This window comes from Salvia miltiorrhiza, chromosome 2, assembly GCF_028751815.1.
Source record: "Salvia miltiorrhiza cultivar Shanhuang (shh) chromosome 2, IMPLAD_Smil_shh, whole genome shotgun sequence".
NCBI lineage: Eukaryota > Viridiplantae > Streptophyta > Magnoliopsida > Lamiales > Lamiaceae > Salvia > Salvia miltiorrhiza.
The window spans coordinates 74,263,732-74,283,248 of record NC_080388.1 but is presented as its reverse complement, the minus strand read 5'-3'; the positions used below and the strand labels follow the sequence as shown (position 1 = coordinate 74,283,248).

Here is a 19,517-nt window from a genome sequence, read left to right as displayed (position 1 = left end):
AATGAAAATAATAGACATAGATTCTACTAATAGTCTAATTTTAGAGTTCACTAAATTATTAATATTGTGTTATGTGTAAATAATTTACAAATATTTGTCCGCCTCACAAAAAAAATACAAATATTTGTGAACAAATCCAATCGATATAATCACTACTCACTAGTTCGATTTTCTAAATAATGCTTTGAATATTCGTATGTTTGTATTGAACTTTTTTGCAATCTCATCTTTCAATTGCAATTATAATCTTTTCATATTTCATTTGCATCACCACAATGGTAACACATGCAACAAAGCTTTGAAATAATAGAATACAAAACGCAGAAATATTCTTCTACTAAACCAGAAAAAAGGAAAAAAGAAAAGAAAAAAAAAACAACTTTTTCTCAATTCTCATGCATTATTTATAAAGTACATTGATGAACTAGAGTTGGAGCGAAAGGTACAATCTGAAGTTGAAGGTGAAGCCAAAGCTAACAACAAATGTAAAAATGAGCAAGAAACTATGTTTTACCTTACTAGTGCACATCATCACTCAAGCAAAGAATTGTTCCAACGACGGGGTCGTGAATACGTTGGCAGCGGGTCGTTCGAGCTGCACGGGGGATACGTGAAGTTGGGACTTGATGAACCTCTGGAGAATGATTTAAAGGGAGTCAATTTCACAGTTATAGTTGAGCATACGAAAGTGGGAGAGTCGGAACTTCTAGAGCTAGGGACGGAGTCTTGATACGTAGACAAATGTGCACGAATAGAATGCATGAACGCAACTAAAATATCGATGCAAGTAATACTAGTACTTTAGATATTGATAAAAAGAAGAAGAAGAAGGAGGTACGTACAGCTAACTGGGTAGTGATTTCCGGATTCGAGTCTATATGCCAATCTGGTTCGAGTTGTCTCACAAACGACGTCCGTCCAATCTCAGTGCTACAGAAAAGAACCTGAAGGTTCAAGTATTAGATCATGCAAAAACTTTTAACATGAATTTCAGCTGGAAAAAAGTGTGAAAACGATAATTCAAAATCATGACCAGCCACATGAACGCGTAGTAGTATTCTCCTACAATATGATGACAATGACAATTGAAACGTAGAAAGACTTCAGCCAGGACGAGTGTTTTCCAATTTTTATTTTTATTTTTCTAGGGGGGAGGGGGGTAGGATGGGGTAGAGGAAGCAAGAATTAAGAAAACAGAATATCCATGAATTCGTAAGGTCCGAGTTAACAACGTTTCCCATACCACAGAGAACAAACGAATTCAAAAAGGCATCTCCAAAATGTATAGCTAAAAAGGGCGGGACGATTTGTACAAGAAGTAGGCGTTACCTTATCTTTGACTAAGCCACTTGATGTAAAAACCCCAGCATTTTCCAAAGCTACAAGAACGTTCTTCTGCATAAATGATAAATTGAATCAGTGTATCAGCAATCTTGATGAAATTAATGGTACATTAGAACAAAAGAGTAACAAATTATATAGCACAACAAAGCTTCATTCTAGCATGGAGAGACGCTATAACATTTTAAATCTGAATAGAAATTCGATGAACTGAGATAGACAGTGCTTTACTTCACTTTCGTCATCCAGCACTCTTTCCATGAGATAAAGATCGCAAAATTTCGTGATCTCAAGCAGCACCTCCAGAACTGATGATCTGACGGTTGCTTGCTTCTGGCAGAAATTAGCAAACCACAAGAATGAGCGAAATTCAAAGACGATTTTATCTATAACAAGTAAATAAAAGAAATGCAAGAACCTGAAGCTCTTCTGGACTGCTTTCTTCAAGGATTACACCAAGCAAACGACATGTTACCTGAACAGTAAAGTTATGAAGGAAGAATTTAGTTGTTGTGACATTCACGCCTCAGTTAAAATAAGATGAAGCATCGACGAAAAACATCAATCCTGCCTCATTATATCACTGCAAAATGTGAAACTTAGTAACCAAATACAGCTTTAGGCCATTTGTAACTTATTGTATTTCTCAAGAAGCAGAAACACCATGGAGTTCTATTGACTCTCAAATGTATTGTACCCAAAACAGAATCCCAAATACCAATAACGGGTACTTATATGCAATACCTAATTACCTATTACATTCAATTGACCTATCCGACATCCTCTAATCTAGAACTATAAAAGCGCGAACTTCACAAACTGGCAAAAGCACATTTTTCGAACAACGATATACATCTTCACATTTGATCAACCTACCAGCATTATTTCTAACAGTTTGCTGACGCTAATTGATCAATTAATAAAACAATGGAAGCCCACGTCAACAAATGTGTTATAACTTATACACAAACCACAAATATCTGTGAACAGATTTGTAGTTGTATGTTCCTCTTACTAAGAGAAGATGGCTTGCATATGAAATAAGACCACAAAGTGTCTCTTACATTACCTTTCTTCCTTCGTTCAACCTTTGCCTCACTATTTGGCTGAGAGTTGGCTGTATTTCGACAAAAAAAGTTCAAATCAAGATTCGAATACACAATACAAAATAAAGAAAATCAGAGTGAATAACTATCTACCTTCAAAGGCTGAAAGAACTCATCAATAACATTTTGGGTTGTGGGATCTTCTGGAGGAGTGAAAACCTCAGACGACCCGGCATTTGCACTTGCATGACTACTAACACCAGAACTACTAGCTGATGATGCCTGCCTTTTAGGTTGCCTTCGTTGTGGTCCTCTAGGTGTTCTTAATAGTCTCCAAGTAAAAATTATTGCTAACGCTAGCCCTGCTACAGCCCCAAAAGATCGTGAATCCTGCAGTCAATTCAACAAAACTCATAATCCTTTCCATTGATAGCTAATTAATTGCTACAAAAGACAAGTCAAATATTGAAAACAACATCGAGATACATGAAGGCAAGGTGCTTGAAGATCAGAATATTGAATAGATATAACTTGCATATTCTGTAGTCATCCTTATGCTCAGAAACTAATCACTGTCGCAACTACTTCTAAATTCTAATTAGTTGGAAGCAGTGTCATAAAAAGGTCGTCTGGTCTCTTGGGTATACCATTAAAAGAGCTACAAAGCCTCAGCACCCTAGCTCAGCAATGGCACAGCGATAGTCGTTGTGTACATTTGAGGCCTCGCCATCTGTGCCTTTCTTCTCTGAAGCAAGCACATGTGTTTTTGCACATGAACAAGTTTTGCAGCAGTCTCACACACACATCTTCAGAGCTGTGCAAAACCTCAAAACAATGTTCACTTCTTTTTTCACTTTGTGAATACATCACATTTCTTACAGAGAAGAAATGGAACAGTTATCCTATGGCAACTATATAATACAGTTAATCATTCTCCAAGTTCTGAAAAGGAAAAATAAATCCTTATTTGCTCGATTCTTGCATAAATAACAAGCCAAACCACTCTTCATGTTCTTGGCTTCCTTAAGTATGCTAAATTCATGACTGAATACCCAGCCAACTATATTCCAAGAAAAATAGTTCAAATAAACAATCATAATTTTGACATACTACGTCTACATTCCGCATTACTAAATTCATGACATCTCTGTTAAGTCCATTATCGATCTAGAGCGTTTAATAGTTTATAACCAATTTTCTTTAACTATTCTCTCTTTTGAGGGTGTTTAATCTATAACCAATTTTCCAGTCCCTTCAACATACAATCTACTTTCTAATAAACTAACATATAATGAAGAGATTTGAGCTTGAAATTCGAAGACTAACTTCAACTGAAAAAGTCTATAACTATAATTACATTTCATGTCACATCCACAATTTCATACAATCACACTACAATATTTCAACTGAATAAACCAATTGCACACCCCAAATCCACAAAACCCAAACAATTCTTTTTATATATAAAATAGGGGGAAAAAAATAGAAAGAAAAACTTGGAAGCGCTCATATTAACTCTAGAGCCCATTTCTCAACAACTAAAAACAAATTCTAATCATAGCCGAAACCACATAAGTAGCTAAACAGTGGGGAAAATGCATGAAATTGAAGACAACCCCAAGAAAAAGAAAAACAGCCAAAACAAAAAATACCGAAAAGAAAATGGAGAAAATTCAAGACAAACCAGGCGGCGGAGTAAATTCGAAATCTTGACGGTCAGGAAAGCCCCGACTCGCTTGATCAACTGCAGAAAATCTTCCTTGGAATTTTCAGCCATCGGAATTTGCAGAAACAATGAATGAATTGAATTGATGATATTTTTATTTCTGTATATATTTTTTATTCGGGCAAGTGAAATTGGGAAACTGAAGCTCAAGAAGCTTCTCACACTTAGACTGAGAAAAAAAAATAACAAGAAGAAGAATTAATACATCGATGAGGAAGGAAGAGCAAGAAAGCGATAGGAAGAAGGGGGTTTTGAAATTTTTTGCTTTATACAAAGTTTTATTCCACCGTTTTCAATTCAACCCAATTATTCTCTCTCTTCGCTGCGGTGATATTCGCGATAATATTTTCAATCAAATTTATGCATAAGGTTTTAATATACCTTCAATAATCAATATGGTCTTAGTCTATCAAATTTATATACCATGTTTTAATAATATCTTTAATAACATAGAAAGGTTAATTTACAACATCATAATATGAGAATATTTGTGATCAATTATCGTCTTTTGTGAAAGGTATTCGATTCAATTCCGTCTGCATGCGATGCTATTTTTTTACTTTAAGTGATTTTATATTTTCCTCTGTATGCGGTACTGTATTATTTGATGTTGAGGCATCACACATAGGGCGTTTTCCGTCTGCATGCGATGATATTTTTCCACCATTTAAGTGGTGGTGAAGTTCCGCCTGAATGCGAGTTGCATAATTATTATATTCGGATAGTTCTCGTAATTAAAAAAAAAAAAACTATCGTTCTAATTCAAAAAAAAAAAAAAAAAAAAACTATCGTCACATATTGTTGCGGTTAGGTTAGGTACATTGATTGTTTAGGAAAGTTAGTTGGAATATTGATTCGAGTTAATTAACAAATAGATTTGAGTTCATTCGAATACTATAATCGCAATTTGGATCTTCTATTGCATTTGTAAACCTTAAAATTCATGTTTTGTAAATAATACCCTTAATTGATAGGTATAATTCATTTATGTGTGCAATAAATAATATTATATACACTAAAGAAAATATAAAGGATTTATGTATTTTAATCGAAATTGATGAGTTCGAAATCAACTATATCAAGTTCGTAGATTAAAATTCTAAAAAAAAAGGTTCGTAGATTAAATTTATATATGTAATCAAATTGGTCAAATTTGTGATTATGGGTTCTAGGCCTAATCCAACTCTCCCCCAATTCTATTATAATAATAATTGATGATTTAAAATATAGTTAATGAAAAGTTAAATATATTAACAAATTTTTAAAAGAAGATTTAATAATATGAATTGTAAAATAATTAGAAGGATCACATAAAATAATAATAAAAATACATAAGAAAAGTACGAAGACCTTTAGATATATTTCGAATTTCTAAAATTGAATTTATGCTCTAAATACATTATTTTTATTTTTTAAAGAGAAGTAAATATATCTTGAAACCCTAAATCATTATCATTAGAATAAATAGAGGCATCTAACAGAAATCCTTTAAATATTATTATTCTATGCGATTATTTTTTTGAATTTGCCGCCACGAACTTCTCCGCCGTCGCCGCCGTCGCCGCCGTCAAAATGGCCGGTGTGGAAACTGGAGGAGAAGGAGTTATGGACTCCACGAAGAAGAAGCGTAAGAGAAATAGAGGCAAAAGCAAAACTCCGGAACCCCGAAAAGATGATGAGATGGAAGCCGAAGACGACGAAGTAGAGAAAGAGGTTGAGGAAGAAGAAGTGGCAGTGGAGGAGAAGATGAAAGAGAAGAAAAGGAAGAAGGAAATCGAGACAGCTGTAGAAGAAGAGAGAAAGGTGGAAGAGGAGAGTGGTTTCAAGGTGAATCCGCCGTCGGGGATTATGAGCAGCGAAGCGTTTGAAGCGCTGCCGTTGTCGAAGCTCTCTATGGATGCCATCAGAGATATGAAATTTAGCTTTATGACTCAGGTAATCAACGATCTTCTTATTAGGTAATTCCGAAGAAGAATATTGTGTTGATACTCAATGATAAGAGAATAATTAAACTGAATCCATATTGTATTGAACCAATTTTATGTTTCACGATTTCTACATGATAGATGTCTTATGTTGGAGGTAGCTATAGAGATCATACAAATTAGACATCTGATTGCTTGTGTTGTTTTGTTGGGTGATGAAATTGAAGATCCAGGCTAGATCAATTCTGAATAAGAATTTTATGTTGCTACGGTAATAAGTGAAAAATAAGCTGAATCAAAATCACATTGAATTGATTCATGTTTATACTGGAGATTTCTATAGAGCTCATACAAAATTAGACAGCTGATAACCTGTGTTTCTTTGTTGGGTGATGAAATTGAAGATCCAATCTAGATCAATTCCACCACTTTTAGAAGGGAAAGATGTTCTTGGTGCTGCAAGGACAGGTTCTGGGAAAACACTTGCCTTTTTGGTTCCAGCTGTTGAATTGTTGTTTAATCTGCGTTTTACGCCTCGGAATGGGACTGGTGTCATTGTCATTTGTCCAACAAGGGAGTTGGCAATGCAGGTACACACACATTTTTCTGTTTCATTTTGCTCCACTCATAAACCTTAATAATATGATGTAGTCAATTGTTATGATTAAGCTTTTCTTTTCACAACTGTTTTTACTCAAGTATAAGCAATGATTCTAACTATATAGTTGATTCCACCTGTTGATGGTTACAACTTACCATCATGTATCTATAGAAATTGACATCACTTGGTTGCAGATAGACCCTTTAGTTTGAATGCTCACACTTGACTTTCATGAAATTATTCAGACGCGTGATGTAGCTGAGGAGCTTCTGAAGTATCACTCGCAGACACTGGGATTGGTAATTGGGGGTGCATCACAAAGAAGAGAAAAAGAGTGTATTGTCAAAGGAGTAAACCTTTTAGTAGCGACCCCTGGTCGACTGCTTGACCATCTCCGAAGAACAAAGGGTTTTATATATAAAAACCTCAAGGTATGTTTCTTTTACGGATATGATTACTTGCTGCAATACATGAAGAATGCTCATGATGAGCCATTTCTTGCATTGCATCCTATTTATTGCAGATGACAAAGTTATGCCACAAATCACTCATCTTTAGTTGCAAACATATGCTCCTTCTATGTTGAGTCTATTTCGGTTGCCTTACGTCTATGTTCATTTTTGGAACATGCAGTGTCTTGTGATCGATGAAGCTGATAGGTTATTGGAACAAAATTTCGAAGATGATATGAAGGAAATTATTAAAATTTTGCCTAAGGTATGTATCATTCACCTGGGCTAAAGTTGATTATTTGAGGTTACTGTCTCTTAGCCGACTTAGTTTGGATGATACTCTGTTTAAGTACCATTGGGATATAAATTTGACGGTCTTCATATATATTGCATTGGTGAGAAGTGCAGATAAATGGTTTATACACTTTAAGGTAACTCATGTCCGACTTTACTAATATGCTACCATGTGCAGGAGAGGCAAACGGTTCTTTTCTCGGCTACCCAAACAAAGAAGGTACGTCTATCCTTGTTTGCAGGAGAAGGTCTCTATAACTGTTGTTTTCGGGTATAGAAATAAGAATTTGAATCATTTGATAGAAATCAAGCACTAAAAATGAATGATTCAATACTTTGGACCTCAAAAGGGTAGTTTTCAGCTAATGGGATTGGGAAGTCCTAGTTCTTATTTGCTCATCGACAAACTTAAAAACAAACTGCATATACTCATTTTCAGGTTGAGGATCTTGCGAGGTTATCCTTTCAGACAAAGCCAGTTTATATCGACGTGGATGATGGAAGGAAGAGGGTGGGTGCGCGAATTGTTTTCTTTCTCTTCTTGTTGGTTGTACAAGATCAAGGTTCGCCTCCTAAACTAACTTGCCCTTGAACGGTGTAGGTCACAAATGAAGGACTGCAGCAAGGTTATTGTGTTGTCCCTTGCTTCCAGAGATTTAATCTTCTCCACGCCTTCTTGAAGAAGAATCTGTCCAAGAAAGTCATGGTTTTCTTCTCCTCCTGCAATTCTGTCAAGTTCCATTCAGAACTTCTTCGATACATTCAGATCGATTGCCAAGATATCTATGGTAAGCAGAAGCAGCAGAAAAGAACATCTACCTTTTTCAATTTCTGCAAAGCTGAGAAGGGCATCTTGTTGTGCACGGACGTTGGTGCACGCGGCCTTGACATTCCGGCAGTGGTACGCCTTTTGAAGGAACCACATTTTGATATATGATTCACGTGCCCGTGACCCATTTCGGATATCAAACGAATACATACAAAAACCATGTGCCTAAACCAAGAGGATGAAATCTTACTTGCAAATCCGGCAATGATCGACTCCAGTGTTGATCTTCCAACTTGTTCCCACGGCAAGACTTGACGTTGGGTGGCAACGATCTTCAAGTCCTCTCTTTTTCCTAGGGAAACGCGCCGCCTCAGTTTCTGTGTTCTCACAGATTTCTCTCTATTTTACCTCACGTAAAGTCACAAGTAAATTAGAATTAGGGCTGTACCTATTATTTATACTGGGTATTAAAACCCTAAATAATAAGCCCATCATCTAATTAAACTAAAACAAAGCCCAAAGGCTTAAGTGAGAAATAGATGGACGGACGCCCCATATGGAGTTAAGCCTTTATTGGGCCAAGCGGGGATCTACTAGCTTGAATAAAGTTTGGCCTCCCAGTGCTCGATTTTCCTATTCAGCCCAGAATAAAATCGAGACACAAATATTAATTTATTCCACTAGAAAATTAATATTGAATTACCTCTTTATTCTTTAGGTGAGTCGGGGCTAGTATTAGACTTAATTAATCCCCGTGTTTAAGATATCCAATATCCATTAATTAATTAATTCCTCTGACGATCAATTAATTAATTAATTAGTCGTTTAATTATAAACGACATCTCGAGTGCTACCACTTAAACTTATTATCGTATTGGAACTAATTCCACCTGCAGGGTTTAATACGATAAACTTATTAAGTTCCTCGAGAGGATATTATCATCCTGTTATTAGCAGGACACGGATCCTTATTGCAATATAATCGCATGTCAAATAATAATTGCTATCACCCAAAGTATCGAGTATATTGAGCTTCAAGAGAACTCTCACCCATGATAAATCAAAGCAATAGTCAATATATTATTCACACCGACTAATCCAACTAAGGTTAAGACTATTTAAGTCACCGAGATCTTGATTCTTAATTAGTCAGAATATAAGAATTCATCTCACTGTGATCCTGTTCAATACACGAAGGTACTAGCATAAATAAATAGCCAAGACAAACTATTTATCCATTTATGCTACAATCTAAACCAGCAACTCGTCCATAGTTGCCTCGATTGTGAACTCAATTTATATCTCAACGTTTTCCAATTATATGATCTTCTGTGATCTACAACACACCATATAATCTATAGTATGAGATAAATTGGACTATAATAGGATTATGCAATAACAATATTTAAGATAGAAGAATCACAGTGAACTAAGGAATCAATGTATACAAGCATAAAGTCTTGCTTTCAGTATACAACCCTTCAATTCTCCCACTTATACTAAAGCAAACTTTTAGTATACAATGTGACTGAAAAACTGATAATATCCTCTAGCTATTACAAAATCTCCCACTTATACTAAAGTTTAATTTAGTATAGGGAGGCCACGAACTCCAAGGCCTTCAACATGCTTGTTGAACACCGCACCAGGAAGACTCTTCGTGAAGGGATCAGCCAGTTTATCAACTCCCGCAATATGCATCAAAGCTACATCACCATGCTTGACCACAGACCGAATGTAATGATACTTGCCATCAATGTGTTTCATGGATTGATGACATCTTGAATCCTTGCTATTCGCAATAGCAGCCTCGTTATCACAATAAATTGTGATGCACTTCGGCAAACTAGGAATCACATCAATCTCAGTTAGGAAGTTCCTGAGCCATACAGCCTCTTTAGCAGCTTCACAAGCAGCTACATACTCAGCTTCCATGGTAGATAGTGAATTGCATTTCTGCTTTACACTTCTCCACACAATGGCTCCACCCCCAAACTTAAACACATAGCCAGTAGTAGACCGCCTCTTGTCCTTATCACCTTGATAATCGGCGTCCACATACCCTACCGGTGTCAGATCATCGGACTGGTAAACTAGCGCATACTCCTTAGTCCGTTTAAGGTACTTGAGTATGTGCTTTACAGCAGTCCAATGAGCTTGACCTGGATTCGCCTGATATCTTGCTGCAATGCCAACGGCAAAACAGATATCAGGCCTGGTACACTGCATCGCATACATGAGACTTCCCACAGCCGAGGCATAGGGAATTATCTTCATGCTCGCTATCTCCTCAGGCGTTGTGGGACACATTGCCTTAGATAGCGGAACACCATGTCTAAAAGGTAGAAAACCTTTCTTGGCATTCTGCATGCTGAACCGCGCCAAAACAGTGTCAATGTAGGATGTTTGAGACAAACTCAACATTCTCTTAGATCGGTCACGACCAATCTTTATTCCGAGAATATATGCTGCCTCTCCCAAATCCTTCATTTGAAACTGTTGGGATAACCACTCCTTAATGCCAGACAATACATTCACATTATCGCTAATGAGAAGTGTGTCGTCCACATAGAGTATAAGGAATACCAGACTCCCATCGATACAGACCCTATAAACGCAACTATCGTTGACACACTGCTCAAAACCATAAGTTTTGACCACGTCATCGAAACGTTTGTTCCAGGATCGTGAAGCTTGCTTAAGCCCATAAATGGACTTCTTGAGCTTCCACACTAGATGCTCCTCACCTTCCTTGATGAACCCCTCTGGTTGTAGCATATAGATGTCTCTATCTTCCTCAAGATACCCATTCAAGAATGCGGTCTTGACATCCATTTGCCACACCTCTAGGTTCATATGGGCAGCCATAGCCAAGAGAGCTCGAATAGACTTAAGCATGGCTACTGGCGAAAAAGTTTCCTCATAATCGATACCAGGTCGTTGAGTATAACCCTTCGCCACTAGTCTCGCTTTGAAGGCCGTAACCTTCCCGTCCGGTCCTCTCTTGCGTTTGTATACCCATTTGCAACCAATGGCCTCACGACCAACAGGTAGCAAACATTTCTCGTATACATCCATGGCAGTTATGGATTCATATTCAGAAACCATACATGCTTCCCATTCAAGAGCATCTGGATCTGCTAGTGCTTCTGAGTAAGTCCAGGGATCTTCTTCGACAAGCCCATCATCAACTGAATCCGTAGATTCATTGACAAACGCATATCGATTGGGCGGTTTGCCCTTTGATGCCCTCTCACTACGACGTGGCACTATTGCAGATTCAGTATCGACAGCTTGTGCATTTTCTGATGAGACCTGTGGTACTACATCTTGCACAATTGGCTGAGTTGGTTGACTTGTCGTGCCAATGTCTTTGACCTCACCGAGGATGATTTCGCTCCTACTTTTGTGGTTATTTACATAGTCCTCTTCCAAGAATCTTGCGTTAGTACTAATAACGACTTTCTGATCCTTAGGACAATAAAAATAACCCCCTTTCGTTCCTCTAGGATATCCTATGAACAGCTTTACTTCAGTTCTAGGGCTCAACTTATCGGCATCCTTGTTCAGCACGTGTGCTGGACTGCCCCAAACCCGGATGTGGTTAAGAGAAGGCTTGCGCCCTGACCACAGCTCGGACGGGGTCTTTGCAACCGACTTAGAAGGCACTAAGTTAAGAATGTAACCAGCTGTTTCTAAGGCATATCCCCAGAACGAAATAGGTAAAGTAGCGAAACTCATCATCGAACGAACCATTTCTAGAAGAGTCCTATTTCTTCTCTCTGCTACACCATTCTGTTGGGGTGTACCCGGTGTAGTCAACTGAGATGTAATCCCAGATTCTAACAAGTATGCTCTAAACTCGTTACTGAGGTATTCGCCACCGCGGTCAGATCGCAATGACTTGATACTTTTACCATGTCGCTTCTCTACTTCCGCCTTGAATGTTTGAAACTTGTCAAAACATTCAGACTTGTAGCGCAACAAGTAAATGTATCCGTACCTTGAGTAATCGTCAATGAAAGTGACAAAATACTCGTACCCTCCACGAGCTTGAGTGGACATGGGTCCACACAAGTCAGAATGAACCAGTTCCAACACTTCTTTGGCCCTATACCCCTTGGCCTTGAAAGGCCGAGTCGTCATCTTTCCCTCTATGCAGGATTCGCAGACTGGGATTGGTTCTACTTGGAGAGACTCCAAGATACCATCGGAAACCAGTCTTTGGATCCTCCTTAGATTGATGTGACCCAATCTTAGGTGCCAAAGAAGAGTTTGGTTGTCTTGAGAAGAAGCCTTTCTCTTCTTTTGGTTTGTAGTCAAAGTATAAGCAGATGAAGAATAATCGAATGGACATGAAAAAGTATAAAGAGAATCAGCCGCACTTCTAAATAAAACTTGACCGTCTTTGATGAATACTGCACTGTCTTCTAAAAGAACAGAATATCCATACTTTCGTAATTGAATAGTAGAAATCAAGTTTTTCCGAAAACCCGGAACATAGAGTACATCTCTCAAAACCAAAACATGTCCATCAATCAATAAATTCACGTCTCCAATTGAAACAACAGGTAAGCTTGCTTCATTTCCCATGGAGAGTGCTAGCTCGCCTCCACTAAGCTCCCTTGTCCGCAGGAACCCCTGCAAGGTGTAACAAACATGATCAGTTGCACCCGAGTCAACAACCCATTGATGGGAAGATCTCGAAACTGAGTATGTTTCTGTTACAAGAGCAGTAGAATTACCTTGAGCTTTCTTCATCATGGGACAGTCAGACTTCCAATGTCCTACTTGTTGACACTTGAAGCATTTCCCTTTCCCCTTTGGCTTGCCAACGCCTCCGGTCGGGCCTAGCTTCTTCTTGCTCCCACCTTTTGCTTGGCCTTTCTTGCCATTGGGCCCTTTCTTCTTCCTACCTTTCGGTGGAAAACTGGGTCCTGTGGCAGTGGCCAAAGCCTGTGGACTCTTTCCCATGACCCCCTCGGCCGCAACCAACTCATTAAGCAGTTCATTTAGAGTGAACTTTTTCTTGCCCATTACGGCATTGAGTCGGAAGTTTTCGTAGGATTTGGGCAGAGTGTGGAGAACCATGTCTACCTTAGTAGCATCCTCGATTCCTCCACCGAGCACGTCCAGCTCATTGAAATGATTAATCATTCCAAGCACGTGCTCGCGCACAGACGAACCTTCCGTAATCTTTGAAGACATGAGTTTCCTCATGAGTTCAAAACGGACTGACCGGTCCGATTCCCCAAAGAGCTCCTCGAGGTTCCTCATAATTGCAGCCGCAGTCTCCAACGACTGATGTTGCAGCTGCAACGCAGAAGACATAGTGGTCATAATATAAGCTTTCGCCATATTATTCGCCCTATGCCACCGCTTATGGGCCTCCCTTTGCTCTTCGGAAGACCGAGTATTAAGGTTTGCGGGAGCAGGAGTAGTAAGCACAAACTTATACTCCTCCGCGTCTAGGACAAATCCCAGATTGCGCTTCCATTCCGAAAAATTCGGACCAGTAAGCGGCTTAGCAGATAAAACATTCAAAAGCGGGGTAACAGTCATATCTGAAATATAAACAAACAAGCGCACATTAGAAAACACGTTATTGCATAAAGATTCGTAGCAATAATATTGTAACCTTTTGATAAAACAATATTATTGAAACCTCCGTTAGCCCAATCGAATTACACGCAAGCCACGTTCGTGTGGACGTTTACATGCTCTTCGTTTGACCAGACACCCAGTCTTTGGTCTCATTCCATTGCCAACTTATCCTTATGACAAAATGGGACCAATAAACGGACCTTGACTAGACCACGCAATTTCAAGAAGGGACTCCGTTGGGGAGTTGTACTTGAAATAAACGCCTAAGCTATGACCACAGTTTAGTCAACTTTATGACTATCTTTTATTTTAACCCCTCCTAGAATAATCCATGAAAAACTAACCCGTGCAAGCCACGTTCGTGTGGACGTTTACACGAGAAGCTCCCACTATTCTCAAGGTTAAAATAATTAATTTTAATCCTTTCCAGAATAACACGCAGAAATTAATACATGCAAGTCACGATAGTGTGAACGTTTACATGCAAAACTCCCACTTATTCACAAGATTAAAATATTTTAAATTTAGAAGTTTAACCGACAAAAGCTGCAAATTAATAACGAGTGCAAGCCACGTTCGTGTGGACGTTTACACCAATTATTAATTTACTTTGTCTTAAACCAACTGTGGAGGTCTATATCAATTTTAAAAAAAAATTGAATTTTTTTCGCTTAGTCTTTTACTTCAAAAGGTTTACAGGTTAAATCACGTTGACACGGAAAACCTAAGCATGCATTTCTAGAACACATGTAATAAAACATGCTCGCTTGCAATTAAAACGTGCTTAGTGAAAACGTGATAGAACCTAGCATGATATTCTATGCGCATTTACATTCACATAAAGCAAATAAAATCATGCTCAAAACACCTTAACGGTGATAAAATCCCACGACATGCTAAGAACAATAAAGAAAAATCTTCGCGGCCCATTCGTGGAATCCCATTCTAATCTATTACACTGAATAATAGAAAAGAAAAAATACATAAAGAGCCCAAGACTGAGCAAAGGACGCCCAAGCTGAATAGAGGCGTGGATTAGGAACCAAAACAGGCTGAAAAAAACGCCCAGGCCTAGATCTGGCACGGCCCAAAACAAAAAATGAAGCGCGGCCCAGTATCTGCCGCAGGCCCAAACGGTCAACAGCACTTCACCAGCGGTCAAAGCCCAGCCGCGGCCCAGGCGCTCAGGCCCGCACATCAGCCCAGATCCGCAAGCACTGTTCATCTGCTAGGGTTTCGCGCCGCAGAGCGGCGCTGCACAGCTTCCACCGCCCGCGCGCAGTCGGCTCCTGACCACCAGCAACCTCCAGCTCTCAGCCGCCTGCGATTTCCGGCCGTCAAACGCCGCCAGAGCCCTGCTGCGCTAGACACGGCTGTCGAGCAGGCAGAGGTTGCCGGAGCAACTCCAGCCCTCGACGCCATCGAGCGCAGGCTGGCGTCCATCTCTCCGTCTGACCAGATCCGCCACAATCCACGCCAACCACCTCCACACGTCGCACAGACGTTGAGCAGACGGTAGTCGCCGGAGCGACCGCCGCCCTCGACGCTGATGTGTGGAGTTGCAGCGGTCGGCTGTGCTCACCAGATGCGATATCCCTCTGTGTGTTCCAGGCCTCTGTACTCCAGTTGCAGCAGAGCCCGCCGAAGGCGCGGCGGCGCCCGACGGTTGCCGGTGCCGGGCTCCCGCTGGTCGCCCGGAGGACAGTCAACATATGCAAACAGCCCCATTCTTCATCGTCGATCCGTTTTGCATTTTTCCAGATTACAGATTACATCCGAACAACAACAATTACAATTGAAATTCTAATCTAACCACGGATTTTCTCGTGGTGGAAAAACAATTACAACGTCAAACCGACGTATCCCACGAATCAACAAGCCACGAAGAACAACAGCAGGAAAAACAAAAAAAACTTAATGGTTTTACTATTCATTTATCCGATAGAGCCGAAATTCTGGAACCACGGCTCTGATACCAATTGAAGGAACCACATTTTGATATATGATTCACGTGCCCGTGACCCATTTCGGATATCAAACGAATACATACAAAAACCATGTGCCTAAACCAAGAGGATGAAATCTTACTTGCAAATCCGGCAATGATCGACTCCAGTGTTGATCTTCCAACTTGTTCCCACGGCAAGACTTGACGTTGGGTGGCAACGATCTTCAAGTCCTCTCTTTTTCCTAGGGAAACGCGCCGCCTCAGTTTCTGTGTTCTCACAGATTTCTCTCTATTTTACCTCACGTAAAGTCACAAGTAAATTAGAATTAGGGCTGTACCTATTATTTATACTGGGTATTAAAACCCTAAATAATAAGCCCATCATCTAATTAAACTAAAACAAAGCCCAAAGGCTTAAGTGAGAAATAGATGGACGGACGCCCCATATGGAGTTAAGCCTTTATTGGGCCAAGCGGGGATCTACTAGCTTGAATAAAGTTTGGCCTCCCAGTGCTCGATTTTCCTATTCAGCCCAGAATAAAATCGAGACACAAATATTAATTTATTCCACTAGAAAATTAATATTGAATTACCTCTTTATTCTTTAGGTGAGTCGGGGCTAGTATTAGACTTAATTAATCCCCGTGTTTAAGATATCCAATATCCATTAATTAATTAATTCCTCTGACGATCAATTAATTAATTAATTAGTCGTTTAATTATAAACGACATCTCGAGTGCTACCACTTAAACTTATTATCGTATTGGAACTAATTCCACCTGCAGGGTTTAATACGATAAACTTATTAAGTTCCTCGAGAGGATATTATCATCCTGTTATTAGCAGGACACGGATCCTTATTGCAATATAATCGCATGTCAAATAATAATTGCTATCACCCAAAGTATCGAGTATATTGAGCTTCAAGAGAACTCTCACCCATGATAAATCAAAGCAATAGTCAATATATTATTCACACCGACTAATCCAACTAAGGTTAAGACTATTTAAGTCACCGAGATCTTGATTCTTAATTAGTCAGAATATAAGAATTCATCTCACTGTGATCCTGTTCAATACACGAAGGTACTAGCATAAATAAATAGCCAAGACAAACTATTTATCCATTTATGCTACAATCTAAACCAGCAACTCGTCCATAGTTGCCTCGATTGTGAACTCAATTTATATCTCAACGTTTTCCAATTATATGATCTTCTGTGATCTACAACACACCATATAATCTATAGTATGAGATAAATTGGACTATAATAGGATTATGCAATAACAATATTTCAGATAGAAGAATCACAGTGAACTAAGGAATCAATGTATACAAGCATAAAGTCTTGCTTTCAGTATACAACCCTTCACCTTTTTTCACTCAAGGCGAGCTGTTTCTTTCATCACATTGCTTTGTGGTAATCTCTTTTCACCATTGTTTCTCTAGGACTGGATTGTGCAGTATGACCCTCCCGACAACCCCAAGGTGACGAGAAAACACCTCCTGTCGAACTGTTTGCTGCGTATCCTGTTCTTCATCTGTAATTTTTGTCGATGCTTTCAGGAATACATTCACAGAGTTGGCCGAACAGCCCGTGGGGAAGGAGCGAAAGGGAAGGCCTTGCTTTTCTTGACTGAGCAAGAGCTACGGTTTCTTGCATACCTTAAGGTATGTGATTCCATCATTTATTCTCTGAGAGAATGTGATTGGTTTCTGTTATTAACTGAGATAATGTGATAATGTGATTGCAGGCTGCAAAAGTGCCACTCGAGCCGTATGAATATGATGAGAAGAAGATGGTGAATGCTCAATCTATGTTGGTATGTTTCTTGTTTGATTTCATCATTTCTTACGGGGTAATTAGCGTATAAATACATGAACCATTATCACTTTTTGGTATTTAACATGAACTTTGAATACTAGTTATAAATACATGAACTTTACTCACTTTTGGTATTTAACATGAACTTTAAAATATAGTTGGCTTGGTGATAGGAGGTTAATGCCCAAGACCTGACTGAGGTCCTTCGCTTGGCTTTTAAATTTATTTATTTATTTACGTAATTTATCAAAAAAAACAATACGTGAACTGGAAACTTATTCAATTTTGACTCGTTTTTCATTTTTTCCCCAAATTAAAACTGACTTGGAATGCCTGAATCTTGACGTTGACAATTTTTCGCTATACAAATTAATCTTTCACGGTTCGATTTTTTCCCCGTTTTTATATTCTGAATTTGACTTTTTAAATGACGAAATTGGCTTTCTGAAGTCCTCAAATCTTAAAAACGAAATTGGCTTTCTGAATTTGTGAAATTTGTAGACAAATTCTTATCGTTCACTTTCATATTTAAGTTTTAGCTTATTTTCCTCTAACCAAAAACAACGTCGTCGTATCTTAGCGTTGAATTGTCCACATCAAGATTCAAGCATTCCAAGTCAGCTTTAATTTGGAAAAAATGAAAACGAATCAAAAATTGAATAAGTTTAAAGTTCATGTTAAATACAAAAAATGAATTTATATATCAATTAGCCTTTTCACAAGGTCAGAGAACCACACAATTTGGTGACCATAGTTTGTGTTACACAGGCAAAGTTAATCTCCCAAAATCCTTACTTAAACAAGTCAGCCAAAGACGCCTACAGATCCTACATTCTGGCGTACAATTCACACAAGATGAAGGACATCTTCAATGTTCATAACCTCAATCTAGAGGTACTTGACTGTCGCCTAACCGAAGCATCCATCACCATTTTTACTGACGTTGGTTCTTGGCAGGATGTGGCTGCTTCGTTCTGCTTCAGCTCGCCCCCGAGAGTGAGCTTAAACATCAACAGCAATGCCTCCAAGTTCAGGAGGAAATCGCGTAAAACTGATGGAAGCCGGCATGGATTCAGCCGGAGCAACCCGTACGGAAGGAGAGGTGGAGACGACACGCGACAGTTTGTTAGATATTAAGTTTAGTGTTAATAGGGAAAAATGCCCCCTTATAAAAACTTGTAAAATTGCCCACTTTTGTTTATGAAAGTGGGCAATTTTACAAGTTTTTATAAGGATGTGGGCATTTTTGCAAATGTCCCTTAAGTTTACGGCAGATAACATTAAAGTATGCCACTTTTGATGGACAAAGATTTTAATAAAATTGATGGTGATTTTTATATAGTGAAAAAAAAAAAGGATCTCACCATTATATAAGATGAGTGATTGAGATTGAATTTGAGTTTTATTTTTTTTTATTTTTATTTTTTGTAAATAAAGAATATTTGTAAGGATAAAAATTAAGAAAAATATATGAAATCATGTTAAGGAAAGTTATTATTTTTGGTAAAAGTGTCATACATTTTGTCGAGTAATATTTTTTATTTATTAATTAATATATTTATATTTAATTCGTGATTGAATTCAACTTCAATTCATTGTTCAATAAACTAGTACGTTCATACGTGCTGTGCACGGCGAACATTGAAATTAAACACCCATTCCTCAATAAAATTTTGAATTTAAAAATATAAATTTTTAATTTTGAATAAAATGTAATGATAATTATAATTATTAAAAAATTAAATTATTTGATAATGTAAATTAACATTATACATTATTATTATAGAGTATTACACATCATAATAAATAAATAAGTAAATATTTTTTTTACACAAACATAAATAAAAAATTGTAAACTTTTAACGAAGAGAGAAAATAAAGTATTTTAACGTTTTTATTTGACAACATTTAGAAAATAATTAAATTATATAAAAAATAGAAATAAAAATAATGAAAAAGAATTGCACTATATTTTTATATCATT

General features: G+C 38.2%; 2 protein-coding genes across 2 annotated transcripts; one reads left to right on the top strand and one right to left on the bottom strand.

The window, feature by feature from the left end:
- Positions 1 to 380: 380 nt before the first annotated feature.
- Positions 381 to 4,502, bottom strand: LOC131009288 (peroxisome biogenesis protein 22). The gene is made up of 8 exons (XM_057936583.1): positions 4,072 to 4,502; positions 2,541 to 2,777; positions 2,411 to 2,458; positions 1,760 to 1,816; positions 1,573 to 1,674; positions 1,330 to 1,395; positions 843 to 944; positions 381 to 634 (listed from the first exon to the last, which is right to left on the bottom strand). The coding sequence occupies exons 1-8, from the start codon at positions 4,162 to 4,164 to the stop codon at positions 536 to 538; spliced, it is 804 nt and encodes a 267-aa protein (XP_057792566.1). The 5' UTR covers positions 4,165 to 4,502; the 3' UTR covers positions 381 to 535.
- Positions 4,503 to 5,609: 1,107 nt separating this feature from the next.
- Positions 5,610 to 18,947, top strand: LOC131009205 (DEAD-box ATP-dependent RNA helicase 27-like). The gene is made up of 13 exons (XM_057936459.1): positions 5,610 to 6,048; positions 6,443 to 6,628; positions 6,885 to 7,070; positions 7,273 to 7,356; positions 7,564 to 7,605; positions 7,825 to 7,896; positions 7,987 to 8,286; positions 17,158 to 17,196; positions 17,275 to 17,379; positions 17,463 to 17,531; positions 18,302 to 18,427; positions 18,491 to 18,675; positions 18,802 to 18,947. The coding sequence occupies exons 1-12, from the start codon at positions 5,686 to 5,688 to the stop codon at positions 18,668 to 18,670; spliced, it is 1,752 nt and encodes a 583-aa protein (XP_057792442.1). The 5' UTR covers positions 5,610 to 5,685; the 3' UTR covers positions 18,671 to 18,675; positions 18,802 to 18,947.
- The last annotated feature ends 570 nt before the right edge of the window (positions 18,948 to 19,517 follow it).